Source organism: Oncorhynchus tshawytscha, linkage group LG26 (assembly GCF_018296145.1).
Source record: "Oncorhynchus tshawytscha isolate Ot180627B linkage group LG26, Otsh_v2.0, whole genome shotgun sequence".
Lineage (NCBI taxonomy): Eukaryota > Metazoa > Chordata > Actinopteri > Salmoniformes > Salmonidae > Oncorhynchus > Oncorhynchus tshawytscha.
This window is the reverse complement of record NC_056454.1, coordinates 24,969,530-24,988,311: the sequence shown is the minus strand read 5'-3', so window position 1 is coordinate 24,988,311 and position 18,782 is coordinate 24,969,530. Positions and strand designations below refer to the sequence as shown.

Below are 18,782 nucleotides of genomic sequence, written 5' to 3'. Positions count from 1 at the left end.
GCCCTCAGAACAGCCTCAAATCGTCGGGGCATGGACTCTACAGGGTGTAGAAAGCATTCCACAGGGATGCTGGCCCATGTTGACTCCAATGCGTCCCACAGATGTGTCAAGTTGGCTGGATGTCCATTGGGTGGTGGACCATTCTTGATACACACGGGAAACTGTTGAGCGTGAAAAACCCAGCAGCGTTGCAGTTCTTGACACACTCAAACCATTGCACCTGGCACCTACCACAATACCCCGTTCAAAGGCACTTAAATATTTTGTTTAGCCCATTTACCCTCAATAGCACACATACACAATCCATGTCTCAATTGAAGTGGCTTTAACAAGTGACATCAATAAGGGATCATAGCTTTCACCTGGGTTCAACTGGTCAGTTTATGTCATGGAAAGAGCAGGTGTTCCTAATGTTTTGTACACTTCTGGTGTGTAAATAAGTACTAACCTGGTTTGCTCTGAGGTAGGCTTTTAAGCAACTGTTAACTTAGTACATTGTTATATACTGAATATGTTCGTAAAATGCCAACTCTCTTTCGTACAAATTTAGTGTACACATCCACACAAACACATATACACAACAAAGTGCACACATATAAATAAATAAATATGTGATGTGTACGTATATATAATGTGTGTGAGTGGGAGTGTGTGGAATATCTCCAGGTTTGGTTCACAGGTTATTAAAGTGAGGGTAACTGGCCCTGTCAGCCAAAGCCAAACGAAAACCAGTGGAATAATAATAATAATTATAATAATTATTTTGCAGAAGTAACTTTGTATGTACATAGATAATAATCGATGAGTACAGTCCTTTAAGTTGTAGTTGTTCAGAGAGCAGCAGCGACGGACCCTTAATATTTGGGTGCCGAATGTGGGGAGGATAGGAAGCTTGGAAGGGGGGGTGTCCACATTGCCGTGACGATGGTGGTCCCATTGACCCCTGGGGAGGGGATGGTGGAGGTTAAAGGTTGTCTACTGCAGCACATGGTCCAGCTGTCTGCGTGGCGACTTCGTCACTAGGCTGCAGCTTCATCCCTCATTCACAGCCAGGCGAACAAGAGAGAGGGAGCGAGGAGCAGGGGGTGTAAGAGGGGGCGGTGCCATCAGTGTTCAGTCTGATTGGAGAGAAAGAGAAACAGAGAGGGGAGGGATTTGGTTAAATAGGTTGCCGTATGTATCTACTAGCAAATTACACATACAGGTATAGGAATACATTACATTTTCTGTCCCACTACGCTCTCGCTATCTTATCCTTTGAAAATGATGTGTGTGTGCATGAGTGTGTTGTTGTTTTGTGTGTGTGTCAGTTAGTGCTTGTATGGGTCTGTGTTTGTCGTCATTGGAGACTGTACTCCGTCAGCTGCATAGTGCTAAATGCCACGGTTTTTCCCCTGCCGCAAAAGCACCTGCTCCCAGCTGACGCACGCACACACTCACACACACACACACGCACACACGCACACACACACCATTCCCTCTTGCTGAAGAACACTTATTCCATACTTGGTAACAGAGTGGGGATACACCGTTTGACCTTTCTCTCCTGTGGCTCCCATTCCAACCTCATAAATCACTCGCACATACACATTATGTTCTTCTATCTTCATGGGAACCTAAAATACATTTCTAACCCTAACCCCTCACCCAAACCCTAATTCTAACCACAACTCTAATTGTAACTGTAAACCTAACCCCTTAGTGTAAAATAACCTTTGTCCTCATGGGGACGTGGGAAATGTCCCTACGAGGGTGATTTTTCCTTGTTTTACTATCCTTGTGGGGACTTTTGGTTATTTTAGGTTATTTTAGGTCCCCACAAGGATATAAGAACCAACCCACAGCTAAGAATACAGAACTCACAGAAGCACATACAGATGTAGGATCTTAAATTTGAGCCAGTGATTACAGCAGGAAAATAATCCTGCAGCAATAGGAAATGTGATTAAAACAAACACCCACTGACAAACATGTACGTATACACAGTGTTTTTCTGGCCTTGTGTAATCTCTCTCTCTCTCTCTCTCTCTCTCTCTCTCTCTCTCTCTCTCCTGTGTACTTGTTTGTGCAGTGTGATTTGCATGCAGTGCTCACATGGCAGCGGAAGTCTCAGCTAACAGCACATAGCAATGCCTCACTCACTCACTCCTCCCTTTTCCAAGCAGAGAACAAGAGGTGTTTTCACAGAGCTCGATGTGATCGTCACTCTCTTAAACAAACCCCCAATTCAGAACCCCCAGTGTTACAACACACACACACAACACCAGAACTTGAAACCAAAAGGTCAGCCCAAAACACTAAAATACTGGTACTTTTCCAGACTACTGATCCCCTATACCCACCGACTAGGAGAAAGAGAGGAATCTGGTAAATAGAAGTGCACTGCTTATACCCAAAACTTCAGTCACAGAGGAGGAGCAGTACATCGTATACTATAGTATATAGAGGAGTGATTCTCACACACACACACACACACGAGGCTGATTAGCGTCTCAATTAACCTGCTAAGCACATTAGAGGGGCTGACCCACTTCCACAGACATCCTGTCTCACCATGTGTTGTGCTCTGTCTGAGACAGTAAACCAGGAAGCAGGAACTAGCCTGGTACTGGGAACCAAACCTCATAGCTGTCCAACCTTACCAAAATACAGTATATATGTTTTATTATTATTTTCGGTAAATCGTTTTCAGTGTAAACTTAAACGACTAAAACCATATATAAAGTTTGTAGACACAAACCTCTTTTTGCTTTGTCATTATGGAGTATTGTGTGTAGATTGATGGAGGGGTCTAAATACTTCCCAAATGCACTGTATATCTTTCTTAATCAGATCATCGTTGAAAACTAACAATCACCAAAATAAAAAATAGAGAGTCAGGGAGAATCTAATTAATTGTGTGATAATGTTTGAGACACTCGATAGCATAAGAACATGGCAAAATGTGTAGAATTGCAGGAAATATGCTTTAAATCTATACATTTCCTAAGGGAAACACTGAGGTAGGTTACAAAACCTAGCCATAACACTACACCTAATAACCCACACTACCCACATGACAAAATACTAAACAATATACTATGGTATAAATACTATAGTGTTAACTGTCGTGTTTTGAGGGCCTTTACTGTATTCACTGTAGTATACTGTAGAATGTATAGTTCAACTATAGCATGAATCAAATCAAATTGTATTGGTCACATACCGATATTTAGCATATGTGTAGCGAAATGCTTGTGTTCCTAGCTCCAACAGTGCAGTAGTACCTAACAATTCACAACAATACACACTAATCTAAAAGTAAAGAGAATGGAATTAAGAAATATATAAACATTAGGACAAGCAATGTCGGAATTGCATTGACTAAAATACAGTAGAATACATATGAGTAAAGCAGTATTTAAACATTATCAAAGTGACTAGTGTTCCATTATTATAGTGACCAGTGATTCCATGTTTATGTACATAGGGCAGCAGCCTCTAAGGTGCAAGGTTCAGTACCTTGCGGTAGCCGGCTAGTGATGGCTATTTAACAGGGATGGCCTTGAGATAGAAGCAGTTTTTCAGTCTCTCGGTCCCAGCTTTGATGCACCTATACTGACCTCGCCTTCTGGATGATAGCGGGATGAACAGGCCGTGGCTCGGGTGGTTTATGTCCTTGATGATCTTTTTGGCCTTCCTGTGACATCTCGTGCTGTAGTGTTCCCCCGGTGTTGTGAGGGTCTTAGTGGCCAAGCCACATTTCTTCAACCTCCTGAGGATTAAGAGGCGCTATGCATCTTCTTTACCACACTTTATGTGTGGGTGCACCATTTCAGATGGTCAGTGATGTGTACACTGAGGAACTTGAAGCTTTTCACCTTCTCCACTGCGGTCCCGTCAATGTGGATAGGGGCATGCTCCCTCTGCTGTCTCCTGAAGTCCATGATCAGCTCCTTCGTTCTGTTGACGTTGAGGGAGAGATTATTACTCATGGCACCACTCCATCAGGGCCCTCACCTCCTCCTCCGCCGCCTACTGTTGTGTTGTTTGCGAAACTTTATGATTGAGTTGGAGGCGTGTGTGGCCACACAGTCATGGGTGAACAGGGAGTACAGGAGGGGTCTAAGCACGCACCCTTGTGGGCCCCTGTGTTGAGGATCAGCGTAGTGGAGGTGTTGTTTCATGCCTTCACCACCCGAGGGCGGCCGGCCAGGAAGTCCAGGACCCAGTTGCACAACGCGGGGTTCAGACCCAGGGCCCCACGCTTAATGAGGAGCTTGGTGGGTACTATGGTGTTGAAGGCTGAGCTATAGTCAAAGAACAGCATTCTTACTTAGGTATTCTTCTTGTTCAGATGGGATAGGGCAGTGCGTAGTGCGATGGTATTTGCATCGTCTGTGGATCTATTGGGGCGGTATGCAAATTGAAGTGGGTCTAGGGTGTCAGGTAAGGTGGACGTTATATGATCCTTAACTAGCCTCTCAAAGCACTTCAAGATGATAGACGTGAGTGCTACAGGGTGATAATCAGTTAGTTAAGTTACATTTACTTTCTTGGGTACAGGAACAATGGTGGACATCTTGAAACAAGTGGGGACAGCAGAATGGCATAGCGAGACATTGAATATGTCTATAAACTCTCCAGCCAGCTGGTCTGCACATGTTCTGAGGACGCGGCTACTGATGCCATCTGGGCCGGCAGACTTGCAAGGGTTAACATGCTTAAATGTCTTACTCACATTGGCAAAACAATCTTGAAGCATGTATTCCAATTGGTCAGACCAGCATTGAATAGACCTTAGCAGGGGTACTTCCTGTTTGAGTTTCTGCCTTAAGGGAGGAGCAGAATGGAGTCATGATCTGATTCGCCAAAGGGAGGGCAGGGTAGGGCCCTATAGCCATCCCGGAAGGGAAAGTAACAATGGTCAAGAGTTTTTGAAGCGTGAGTACTACAGTCAATGTGTTGATTTCAAAACTTCTTCTGTTTTCTATATCATGTAGGGAACAAAATATATGGTCTATTCTTGGCATGTGGGTTTCACAATTATTGGTGGCACAAATTGCGATATTGGGGAGGGTAATGGGCAGGATATATGCGAATTAAATACTGTATTTACTATAGTTAAAAAAGTGTAATGTTTTTGCGGACTGTAGTGTTTTTGCAGATATTACTGTAATATTTACTAGTTTTTTTCTCAGATATTAAAGTATACTATAGTATTCTACAACGTTATATAGTAACTACTACACATGATCGAGGGATACTACAGTGTGAAGTAGAGTATTATACAATATACTACAGTTTACAATATAACTCTACAATAAGTACTGTAGAATTCTATAGTAAACTGTAATAATTTTTCATGTAGGTACTCATAACAACACAGCTGATAAAATACCTTCTCACTTCTGTGTTCAAACTAGAAATTAAAACAACTGCTGTGAATTTTGCCCTCACTCTCCCTGTCCCACACACACCACTCTGAGTGGTCAATTGTGTTGTATGTGTGGGACGGGAAGAGGGGGGCAAAGTTCACAGTAGTAGTTTGAATTTCACAGGGCCAATTACACCAAGGCCCAGTCACTTTCCCTGATGGGTCAGGGAAAGGAGGAAAGGGTCAGAAAACCAGAGTAACACAATCAACCTGACACACAGACATGAGAATGTGGTGAGGCCATGCGTGTGTGCCAGCAGGGCCGGTTCAGACCTGTTGGTTGCAGACACAGGGGTATGAGGGAGTGGGGATGAGGGAAGGTTGCCGGGAATCAGAGTTGAATCATCTCAAGACACACAGGCCAGGTCTCTAAACACACATCTCTGGTTACCAATCACACACTCCTGCCCAGCTATCACAATCTCCTTTTATCAGTGGAGACTCAACCAGCCCTGCTGAGTGCAGTGTGTCAGCTGAGAAAGACAACCTCTCCTAACACAGCTAATCTTACACACGCTAATCACAGAGGGAGAGAGATAGAGAGTGAGGGGGAGAGGGAGGGATAAATGAACCCGTTACTCTGTAACCCTCCCCCTTGCAGCCATGCCACACAGACCCTGCATCCCATCCCTGGAAGGTACCCCTACCCCATCCCACACGTACACACTGCTCTCTACATGAGTTATGTATTTCTCACTGGCTATATTTAGACCTGCATCTCTCAGGCCAGGAACACTCTACCACACACACACACACAGTACTGTACTGCTAGTACAGTAGTTTAGAGTACAGTAAACATGTGCTTATGTGCTTACTAGTTGATTTATATGATTCTCCTAGCAGTAGTTGATTTATATGGTTCTCCTAGCAGTAGTTGATTTATATGCTTCTACTAGCAGTAGCATAGCTCAGACATAACAGGCCTGTAGCTCTCCTAACAGGACTTACCCTAATGTAGCCTTTCTGCCACACCTGAAGAGGGAGGGGGGGACATGGGGAGATGTAATATCATCAGCAATCGCTCTCCCTTCTCCGCTCTCCTTCTCTCTCTTCTCAGCAAGTCAAGAGCCCACAGGACAAACAAACAACAAACAAACACCAAACAAACAACAACAACATCCACGTTGTTTACATTGCTAACATGGCCAGCTCCTCCTCCTATCTAGGCCACCCACACACAGACACACCCACAAGCTTCCAGGAAGGACACACACGTTTAACACATTCATAACAAACACATTATACATTCATAACACACACACACAAAGACAGCTAATCACACAACAAGTGGTGTATGTAGGGAGGAGAGGGAGGTAGTGGTGTGTGTAGGGAGGGGAGGGGGTAGTGGTGTATGTGTATGTGTATGTAGGGGGTAGTGGTGTAAGTAGAGAGGGGAGGGGGTAGTGGTGTATGTAGGGGGTAGTGGTGTATGTAGGGGGTAGTGGTGTATGTGTATGTAGGGGGTAGTGGTGTATGTAGGGGGTAGTGGTGTATGTGTATGTAGGGGAGTAGTGGTGTATGTGTATGTGTATGTAGGGGGTAGTGGTGTATGTGTATGTAGGGGGTAGTGGTGTATGTGTGTGTAGGGGGTAGTGGTGTATGTAGGGAGGGGAGGGGGTAGTGGTGTATGTAGGGGGTAGTGGTGTATGTGTATGTAGGGGGTAGTGGTGTATGTGTATGTAGGGGGTAGTGGTGTATGTAGGAGGGGTAGTGGTATATGTAGGGAGGGGAGGGGTAGTGGTGTATGTAGGGGGTAGTGGTGTATGTGTATGTAGGGGGGTAGTGGTGTATGTAGGGAGGGGAGGTAGATTTTTTGTTTCTGCACAGGGTTGTGTTAAAAAATCATGTGAAATGTGAACATTTCCATTTTTGAGAGAGGTAGAGGGAGGGAAAAAGAGTGAACTAAAGAAAGAAGGATAAGAAGGAATGGGTGAGGAGATCACGTAAAACCGCTTGGCATCGTCCAAATAGGCCTAAATTACTAAACGAGGTCAGACAATAACCATCACTACCATTACAGCCATTACATTTCCTCTGATTGTATAAAGTCATTATCGCAATAGCATATTACATTAGTCACACACACATCTGTCCAACCGCCAAGTGCTTCTCTGCACGGGGAGAAATGTGTTCATTTAAAATCATGTCACATGCTGGGCAATTATATTCAGTCACGGCACAAGCCCTTAAAGAGAGTCCAGCACCCATTTCTATTCTATTATTACAAATCGCACGTGTTTATATTTCTTTTTCAATTGAAATTTTACCTTGTGCCAAACACGCACGCGCACAAACACACACGTGTTCTGGGACACAGATTAAACTTCATCACAAATGGCCAAGGTAATCCAACAACACATTAATCTAGCCATTTGTACGACCATGTCTCAGAGCACTACTCGCACCCACACACATGCAGTTGACATCTGACTGACTGGCAAACATAAACATACACATTGTTCTGCGGAGAGGAGAGGACATGAGAGCTGTGTTATGATGTAACTGTAGTAGTTGGCTGAGGGACTGAAGCCTGTATCTGAGAAGTCAGGACATGAGCACAATGAGGCTTAATTGATCCTAACTTCAACTCACCTCACTGTTTGGGAAAAACACCTCAGTGTGTGTGCTCTCCGTTCCCCTAACTCAAAACAAGCTGCTCAACAATGTCTAATCCTGAACAGAATGTAATCCTCCTTAACTCCCAGCTAAATGGAGGGAACATTGACAGAGTTTTTATCTACCCATGGAACATCCCGCCCTAGTTTACTCAAAGGTACTGTAACGGACAGGGAGGGAGGGAGGAAGGGAGGGAGGGTGAGGTGAAAGACAGGTGAAAGAGAGAGACAGGGGAGGGAGGACAGGTGAGGACAAAATCAATATTTTTTAAATATGCCACTACATCTAGGTTTATTATAGGACTGCTCTATAATTAACCACACACAGCAGTTGACAATTCAAGCAGACTTTTTCAGCACTGCTATGCTATCCTCTAAAATCACCCCACCTCAGTAAAGTTCATTTAGTTAACTAATTTAGTTCAAATTAATGAAAGCCATTATTCTATTCAAAGTCCATAAAACAGAAGGCAATTCAAGGAATTCCTGTAATGGGGCTGATTAGCTATCTGATGAGCTACTTGTTTAATTAGTCATTAAACAAACCTCCATGGTCTGTCCTTAAAGCCAATCAGTGGCACTCAGCTGGAACTAGGCACTATAGACAGAAGGCTCTCTGGAAGGAGAGAGAGAGGAGGGCAGAGACCAACTGACTGGGAGGCCAGATCACATGATTTACCGAAAAGAGAAACTAATGCTAGAAAAAGTGAGGGAGATAAAGAAAGAGAGAGAGGGAGTGAGTGAAAGAGGGAGAGAGAGAGAGTAGGATACGGGATAGAGTGATATTTGGCTTCCCAACCCCCCCTCTCTCCACCATCTCTCTCTCTGTCCGTCTCTCCTTTCTCTCTGTCCGTCTCTCCTCCTCTCTCTCTCTCTCTCTCTCCTCTCTCTCTCTGTTGTTGTGGCAGATGGTGCTGGTCATTAGCGTATTGTCACTCCCTCTGAAGGGCCAGATAACCAGTGCTTGGAGGCGCAGGTGCAAGACCCCGGCCATCACCATCTGCTAACACACACGGGCATATTCACAAACACACACTGAGGTAGAGAGGGAAGGAAAAGGGGTGAGAGGGTTTGGTCAGGGCTCCTAAATAAAAACATGAAGAGAGTGAGTCAGTCAACTCCCCCGTCTCCCTGTGTCTGTACCAAACACCTGACTAACCCCAGCCAGAGAAGAGAGAGAGAGAGCTCTGGTAAACAAGGGGAAGACATGAGGAATGGAGAGAGGCAGGAGAGAGGGATGATAAAGAGCTTCAGAGAAAAACAAAGAACGTCAGGTGACAAAAGAGAGGTAGAAGATAGACAGAGAGATAAAGATTAGAGAGAAAGTCAGACACAGAGAGAACGAGACAGTAGGGGAGATAAATAGCTAAATACTGAACAGTGTGCATGTTTCTTCTGTTTGCTGATATCTGGTGTTTCTCAGGCAAAATGCGAATCCCAACAGCCCTTGCACACCCAAGGGCAGTTCAAAGGTCACACTTCTGATGGGGGCATAGCGAGGGGTGGGGGTGGGCCGTACAGGGGCGTGTTGAAATTTAAACAGCCTCCAACCCACTCAGTGACCCCTCACCCCGTCCCCTGTCAGTGAGTGTATGCATTTTCCCAAACCAAAACAACAACACTGGCAAAAACGCTATCGACCGACCATCAGCTCAATGAGCCAATAAACTAATACATCTCAAACCCTGATCCCTCATTCACAAAAACACAAGGCCAGAGTAATCTACACACAGATACACACAGCAGCTGTCACACTAACACACGCGTGCACACACACGTTTAGAACAGGATGTCAGGACCATATCCTTGGTGTGTAGGTAAAGAGCTTTGAAGGCTTTATCTCTAATATAATGTGTTTGTCAAAAGAGCAGCAGGCACACACACACAATAAAAAAGGTCATTTCAGCCTCAGATGATTTGCATCTCAAATCTAGCCACTCGAAAATTAATGTGAGCATGTGGAATGTAGACTGTCTCGCCTTGTGATGGTGAGGGGAGAATGTGGAAAAGCCGGTAATTTCTTAGTAAACACACACATACACAGTGAGGCCTGTGGCTGAAGTCTAAGCCTCTCTGTGGGGTGGGTGTTTATGATTAGAGTGTTAGTGAGTAGCTGGCTGTCCTGACAGCATTCCTGATCGGGGCAGAGTATTGGGCCGTTCCGGAAACACAGCTAACTGTTCTTTCTCCGGCTGATCTTTTGTTTTTCAGGAATCCCGTAAATAACCAGGCAAGCCAGCCAGGGCCAACTTTTACCGGATCAACACTGCTCCCTTTCTCTCTATCTTTCTCCCCCTCCTTCGTTCTTTAGCCTCTCCCTCCCTCTACCTACTGGCTCCCTGTGGTCTGTTTTATCATGATTTTGAAAAACAAACTAACGTCACTCCATTCCTCCTCCTCCCATCTCCTCTCCTTCCATAGCCTAGGGCCATGTCTTTCTTCCTGCTCAACTTATTTAGTAGAAAAAACACATGAGTGCGGAAATGCCTGCCCTACCTAGAAAACAACTCAGCAGACATACTCATGCTCAAACGCACATTCAGAGACAACCCAACAGAAATACCTTATTGCACATATATATATTTTTTTAAATACACTGGCATAATACATACTACAACTACACACACACCCTTGATTTAGTATGTTTGGCCAATAAGTGTGAAGACTTTTAGTCCTCTCGAGAGCAAGTTCAGTGTGTGTGTATGTGTGTGTGTGTGTGTGTGTGTGTGTGTGTGTGTGTGTGTGTGTGTGTGTGTGTGTGTGTGTGTGTGTGTGTGTGTGTGTGTGTGTGTGTGTGTGTGTGTGTGTGTGTGTGTGCACTATGGTCTGTTTTGTAAAGTTCCTCACAGTAAAAAAAAAAACAAAAGCATCTCCAGTAGGTTAGAAAAACAAGTGAGCATTCACCTCTCCCAGCAACCTTTGCACAATGCCTGCATTCCTGCCCTGAAGCCCAGTACCTGATAACTGATAAACAACTGACTCACTTGTTTTTCTGGGGGACCCAGTGCACAGACTGTACCCAGCCCTACAGTATACAGCCAGAGAGGGAGACAGAGGAGAGAGAAAAGGAAGAAGAGTGAAAGAGGAGGAGGAGGAGAGAGAGAGAGCTCCCTTCACCCGTGCATTGCAGATCACTATGTCAGTGGGGAGCTTCAACAACAACAACATTGTGTAACCACTACCTATAGGCCTACAAGTCATTCATATTTCACCATCAATGTGCAAACCTATTATACAATGGGTACAGATCTATGGTAACTTATGACATAGCGCTTAAAAGGTATATAAATTGTTCTTTGTTTTTGTACAACAAGATACTGATGCTGCAGTAGACATAGGCACGCATAGATTTGCCAGAACCAGGTGAAAGGTCATGTTTTGGTGTCCCCAACTCTCTATCTCATATGGGACGCATCAATATTTAAACATTACATTACTGGGGTTGAAGTGTGATTTGTTAGATGAACGAACTGTCCCCAATATATATATTTTTTCCCATTATCATTTTGAACAGAAATTAGTTTCCTTCCCACTATATTTGCTGTATCCTAAGGTAAACTCTCAGAGCACATATAGCCTAACTGTGTTATAGAAATAAGAAAAACCCTGGTCCATACCCACTGGACACAGATGACAATTCAGTGACGTGAAACAACGTTGATTCAACCAGTGTGTGACCAGTGGGTTGGCTATTCCTAATGGATTGTTCTAGCATGCGGAGGAAAAAATCTTCTGCATCATTGAACCCCTTGGGATGTTTTCTCGTACATTTGTACTAGCGTAGTCTGGTACAAAGATAATAACTACGTAACAAGGAATGCTGCTGGGTGGGACTCGAGGGCACACATTGATCCAGAATAGAAACGACTTCAATTACTTACTTCACAACACCATGCATATTTCCCACAGTCTTGGGCTAACTGATGTACTGTATGGGTGTGACGGGCTACTCCTAATCCAATCCAAATACCACAGTTTACAAGCACTTATTATACTGCTTGCCAGGGCTGGAACATTTACTGTACATTTATCATGGTGTTTCAACTTGCCCTGTCCTGTTTCATCGCATCCACCATCCACATGTTTGATAAATCACGTTTAGAGAAGGAAATAATATCTCAAGTCTATGGTCTAGTTCAGAATTGTCAAGCATACATCGGGATCCAGCCCGCGAGGGGGGCCAGTCTGGCCCGCGGGTGGTTTGAGTAAACATCTACATCGAACAAAAATGTATAATAATGAAAACAACATTTGGGGGGGAAACAAACTCAATATACTTTAAGTTGACTAAAACCAAATCGAAACTGTAGAAATTATACCGTTTCTTGACTGTCCAGCTCACTAATAATCACTGTGCATTCAACGGACCTGCATTCATCCAGTTTCTTGACTGTCCAGCTCGCCAATAGTCACTCGACAGTCAGGGAGCATCGGAAACTCCAAAAACGATGGTTAGAAGACACATTTTTGTTATTTTTGAAGGCAATGAAATATAACACATTTTTTTGTGCAGCCCTCCAGACCTCGTTGAAGACCGAATGTGGCCCAGTGGCTAAATTTGCTTGATATCCCTGGTCGAATTAGTAGTCACACTATAAGCACCAATGCATTTGTTTAAACGGACTTGCAATAACAAACAGATGAACACTAAACAGCTTGAAAAACATGGTTGTTTTCCATATTCATATTTTCCTTGAATATACAGCACATAAAACTGTCACGTAAAAAGTAGCCTAATATGGGCGCGCTTCATCATTATAAGACTGCATTGCTTCCGTAAACATATATATTGTTTCTCTCTCTCTCATGACTAGGTTGCTCAAAACCATCATGCCGTCTCGCCACCTAATTACAAAGGGCGTGTAAAAAACAAAATGACATTAAATATAGGATGCGTCAACGGTATATCAAATACCAAGTATACAGCCTAGATAAACAGCGCCTTTGTAACCACTGCGCAAGTCTGTTTGTTTTTTCCACTTGGGTAAAGTGACAGGGAGCTGCTAGCCCTAAAGCCGGGCAGCAGAGCTCAATTTCACTGCCTGTCGATACATTAGTGTGTACAGTAAGCCACAGTGTAGTGAGTTGGCTGGCTACAGTGGGTTGGTTGAGTTCAGACTATGAGGGATAGAAACCCGTGGTCTGCGTGCCGAGCTATCGCATAATGATAATCACGCGCGCACATAGGCAGCTGCTGTCCGTGCCACATAGGCAGTCTAAATTCTCTGGCATTATTAGAATGTTGGCTTCAGTTTGACACAGCGAACACACAACGTCTCCTTAGGACACGACAAACTTGGAGTGCACTGCTGCTTAGCAACGGGTAGATATGCCAAATAAATGGGTTGCTATCACTAAAGCGATATCTTTACTCAAGCACTGACACACACTGACTGTTTGAATGAACACCTGGATGAATGAATGGGCTCATGATAAGCATGCAAACACACACGGCCACACAGAGTCGGTGCTGGCTCACCTTTCACTGCTGTTGCAGTTTCCTTGAAGCCCATGGTGGCATAGGGGCTGGTGTTAAAACCGTTCATGCCCCCCTTGCATCCACACGCTGCCTTGAACCTCAGCAGTCCCTCACTGCCCCCCAGAGTGCTGCAACCCCCCAGGCTCCCTTCCATCAGGTTTAAGGCAATGTAGTTAAGTCCATTCTGGTAGCCCGCCGACGTCTCCCGGCACATGGGGCTGTTGCTGTTCCCGTACTCTTCATCTGAACCCTCCGAGCTCCGGACCGGCCGCGACACGTTCTCCACCGATGCCGAGCTGTGCCGCTTGTTGGCATCGGGAGCGAAGGATGGGCACACTGGCGTTACCATGGTGGTGGAGGAGAAGGTCTCTGAGCTGTGGCGCCTGCGCCCCTGGGGGTCGGCCCGGATCACCTTTGCCCCCCTGTCTGGGTTGACAGGGGAGATGGAGAGAGACGGACACCCAAGGAAGAAGGTCTCGACAGGAACCGGGGGGGACCCCACTGTACCCTCTCCCCTCAGGGTGAGTCTCTGGACACAGGCAGACGGGCTGGTGGGCAGGGGGGTGGTGGCATCAGAGGGGCACAGGGTGGCAGGGAGAGGGGCAGAGGGAGGTGGGTTGGTTGGACTGAAGGTCATCTCAGTGTAGTCGTCTTTTACATCACCAACCAGGTATACAGGGCTTGCAAGCTTTTGGAGAGGATATTCCACAACGATTATCTTCTCCTGCTCCTCACTCTCCCTCTGCTCTGCGCTGGGAGGCTGGCTGGGACACAAGGGAAGCGCAGGACTCGGCTCCAGGCACCCTATTGAAGAAGGGGAATCGCCGTGTTTGGGAGAGTGCGATCTGACGTCAATGTTGACGTAATCGGAGAGTGGCGGGGAACTCTTCATCAGCCCGTCCACCGAGCCCAGTGATGAACGAGAGCGCTCAGTCATGGCGGAGATGGGCGGGTAGCGTGTAGTGTTGCCAAAGTCAATGTTGATGTACTCCCCGGGACTCTTGGGCTCAGAGGGGAGGGGGTGTTCGATCATACAGGGCAGCGTCCTTAGAGAGTCCAGGGCCAGCCGGGTAGGCCGGCTCACCCTCCCCTTGTGGACCAGACCCCCCTCCTGAGTGACCGTGCCGGCTCTGAGGGGTGAGGGGGCTGAGGAGAGAGTGGAGGTGGGGGGTGTAGCGGAGCAGACAGGTGAGATGGGACAGTAGTTGGACTCTTCCTCTATCCTCTTCTTCTGTAGACTCATCACCACGTACTGGTCTGTGTCTGTAACCCCCTTCCTCTGGGGCTGGGCTTTGAGAGAGCGGGGCAGGGAACTGATGAAGTAAGGCTGTCTGTGGTGAGGGTGAAGCTGGGGGGTAGTGTCTGTAAGGATGTAGTCTGGGGGTGTGAGGGAGACCACGGGGTCCACAGGGGACATGTTGAGGTACTCCCCGTTGGTGAGCTTCCCGTCGGAGCTGTCCACAGACATCTTGGCCCCGCAGAACATTCTCATGTAGCCGCTGTCCTCCAGAGACACGCTTCCAGGGGAGTCGGTATGGGAGCAGAGCCCAGCTGGAGAGGGGTGAGAGCGGGGGTTGATGATCTGCTTGGGGGCCGACACACACATGGGGCTCATGGGCATATAAGCATCACCTTTGACCCACCCTGTCTGAGCGGCAATGCCCGGAGTCATGGGCATGTAGCCACAGTCACCTAGGTGACCATTGGAGCCTATCTGGACATCGCCATAGTCCTCAGGATATGTAACTTTCGGGGAGGCGGTGTGAGAGCTGCGACCCGATTGGCCGCTACTGGTATAGGTGGCCCTCATAAGCGTGTACTCGTCCAATGAGGTGGAGGAGACCTGGGGCGGCGCCCTGTGCTGGGGCGGGGTGGTAAGGGAGTATGTGCGTTTCCGGTATGCCTTGTCCAGCTCTGGTAACCGGCGGAAACCGTTCTGGTTCTGCCTCTCCATCACCATGTAGCCATGCAAGTCGCTGCTATCCCGGGAGGGGGGTGTGTCTGCCCTTAGGGACTCTGGAGTGTTACTGCTGCGAGTGAGGTACAGGGCTGCAGGACTGGAGCCATACTCATCACAGGAGATGAAGCCGCCATCACTGGGGGAGCCAGAGACAGATGCATTGCAGCTGGAGGGGCGAGGAGCACTGCTTTCAGAGCAAGAGGACAGGCTGACAGGGCTGGGAGTGGCTGTGGGTGGGGAGTGGGACAGAGGCATGGACATGGACTTACTGTGCTGGAGGGAAGAGGATTCAAATGTCCGGCAGTGCTGGGCTGTGATGGTGTTTGAGCTTCCTAATAGGGTCCGGTGAATATCAGGGCTGAGGGGACTCCCGTTCACAGGCAAGGTGCGCGCCATGGTGCCATCTCCCTCACTGGCAGTGCGTATCCGACAGGAGGTGAATTTACTCATGGGGGACTTTTTGGCCATGCTGTCAGTGCGCGACCGTCGCTGGAGCCCGGTCTGGCTTGGGGGAAGGTTGTTGTGGTGCCGCCGGGTGGGCACGGAAATGGGGTTAGTGCCCGATGACTGGCTCTTGCTGCGCGGCCGGAACTCTGACAGCTCCTTCATGGCTTTCATCGCCTCCAGAATAGTCTCGTGGATGTTTTGCGCCACAACGGAGTCGTCAGCCTGCATCCACAGCTCGCCGGGTCCTGTGGCTGCTGACCGGCCGACTTCGATGAAGAAAAAGCTCTCCGAGTGCCCGCATCTCCTAATGTTCATCAGCTGTAAACTGACGGACGCAACATCCGAGTTGAGCTTCACAAAGCTGATAGTCCGGCTGGATAAGCACAGCCTGTACACCCCGGTAAGATTCCGGCTCTGTCCCAGCCCTTTGGATTTTAGGTTAACTTGCCATACCTCCTTATACACAGCCGTTACCGGCGTAATCATCCCGTAGTTCCCCTCATCAAACCCCACCAGCGAGGACGCGGAATTGGATGCGGAGCCGTCTGAGTACACTTTCCCCTCGCTCATTAAATCAGTTAAGACTCTGTACCAATTCTCCTGCTCCTGTTCATTCTCTGCTGCCACAGCAAAATATTCGTCCTTGGTGTAGAGGGCGATAAGGTGTTTGTGTTTGGAGTCCGCTCTCTTGTTGATATTGAGGCAGCAGTCCAGCGGAATAACTCTCTTTGCTGCCGACTTGTTTTTCCATTTCTTCTCGCTCTCGTAGTACTCCAGCCGGGCAGGGAAGCCCTCGCTCGGCTCCTTCAGAACGAAAAATCGCTTGTGTCCGTGCTTCTGCTTCTTGAGGTATCCACATTTCTTAATTTTGTTGTTGTTAATATTCGCGTTGGATAACAAGTGTCCTCCAGTATTTGGTGGATTTGCCATTCTATCGTTTTTTTTAACAACTCACTTTCCTTAACCTGTTGTTATATCCTGATTTATCGAAGGCTGGAGAGATCAACTGTAGTTTATAGTCCGTATCTCTCCAAGGCTCTGTTTCACTCCAGGCGCCGGTTGTGCGTCCGGCGTATGTAACAGTTTAACAGTAAATAACCCATATCGCTAAGTTACCGAAGTGAAGAGAGAAACAACGTGTGACGTTCTACACGTCAAGCTTTAGTTACAAAAAAAGAGAAGGGCAGGGAAAAATACACACACTGACACTGGGGCGGTGCAAGCCGACGGGGCGTACCTGCAAATCCGCCTATTTGATGAGATCATGGGCTCATTGGTGGACAGGGCTGAATGATAGTGAAAGACTCAGTCAGATGGGAGAGAAAGCCCTCCCACACACTCTCTCTCTCTCTCTCTCTCTCTCTCTCTCACACACACACACACACACACACACACACTCCTGCCCTCTTCCGACTCACCCTGGGTACGGTTGGAACTGTCAACCCGCTCATCTCTCTATGATGCATTTATGCATAACTGCTTACGTATATGCTCTTCTCCCAGGGCAATTTATCAACGTATTCATTAAGAGGCCTATCACAGATCGTGTTGGCTATTTGGGTTAAGTATTGATGTAATAGGTTTGTGCGCAATAAGAATTATTGAGGACACGGTCAATTATCAGTTTATTGATATGAAATAAGAACAGTAGCTGTCAGAAGTTTCAGAGTGTATAAACTGATCGAAGTTCGTGGGAATGTAGGCATGTAACGTTAAGCAGAAGTATTTCGCTAAACTCGCAATAACATCTTCTACATATGTGTTTGTGACCAATAACATTTGATTTTATTTGATGTTATAAATGTTAATTTATGCAATTATGTGGTGTCAAGAAAGAATTATGCCTATATTAGCCTACATATCCTAATACAAGGCTTGTGCAACAATGTCACCCGTGGCATTTAAATAACAACCCAATGATGATATAAAGCACTAGGTCTATTGGCATTTGATTACGCATGAGTTATTACACAATTCAAAAAAACACTGTGTGATCTAGTAGATTCTACAATATATTATTCAACTGCGACAACAACGTGACTGAGGCGCACGTAGCGAGGGGAGGGTGAGAGGCCCCAGCCGCTGCCCTCCAACTTCAGAAGAAAATAAGCTTCAAGATTAGACTGCGGCTCTGTCACACAACTAGGCTGGGAGGGAGAGCGGGAGAGATCGAGGTAGCGCCTCTGACGCAGGGAACACTCGATAATTCCCCTGCGTCCCCGATCATCATACCCTAGATTCATGTCTGCGCCATGATGGCAAGGGAGTTATGCAGTTCTTCTCCCTCTTTTCCTCTCTTACAACATTAGGCAAGAAGAGAATCATTAAACTGCGAGAGCAAAGCGCGCAATGTAGTTTGTTACGTAACGTGCGTGCCCACTGATCTATTTTTAATGCGCCCTGGCTCCCAACTGTTCAGTACGAGTAGCCCTAGCGTTTCTGAATACTGTGTCCTTATTTGCATGCGTGGGTATATTTGCCTTTGCAGACTGTGTGTGAGCAAAGGGGTGGTTGTGACCATTGAACATATGGATGCTGTGTGTATTCGATGTTCTGGAGATGATGCCTGTATTATTGCGTTTGGGCTAAAGCATAGATACAAACTGGCAGGGGAGGGAGAGAGCCCCTCTCAACATGAAAACAACAAAAATAGCTATCGCACAACCCCAAATCCTCTCCATGCCACCATCCCAGATTATTTTCCAGTAGAGAGGAGAGGCGGTCTTTTATGAAAACACCCTATTTGTCTGCCAGGCAGGTGATGTAAGGTCGTGTTGTTCTGTTCGGTGGCACTACATTGTACCGGTGACGCAGCTTTTCCAGGAATGGATGATCGAGAGAGGGTTGATGGGATGCTTTAGACAC

At 46.6% G+C, this 18,782-nt stretch overlaps 1 protein-coding gene across 1 annotated transcript; it reads right to left on the bottom strand.

Moving 5' to 3' along the window:
- Nucleotides 1–318: 318 nt before the first annotated feature.
- LOC112225416 (insulin receptor substrate 2) lies at nt 319–17,088 on the bottom strand. The gene is made up of 2 exons (XM_024389377.2): nt 13,511–17,088; nt 319–1,118 (listed from the first exon to the last, which is right to left on the bottom strand). The coding sequence occupies exons 1-2, from the start codon at nt 16,845–16,847 to the stop codon at nt 1,114–1,116; spliced, it is 3,342 nt and encodes a 1,113-aa protein (XP_024245145.1). The 5' UTR covers nt 16,848–17,088; the 3' UTR covers nt 319–1,113.
- Between the last annotated feature and the right edge of the window lie 1,694 nt (nt 17,089–18,782).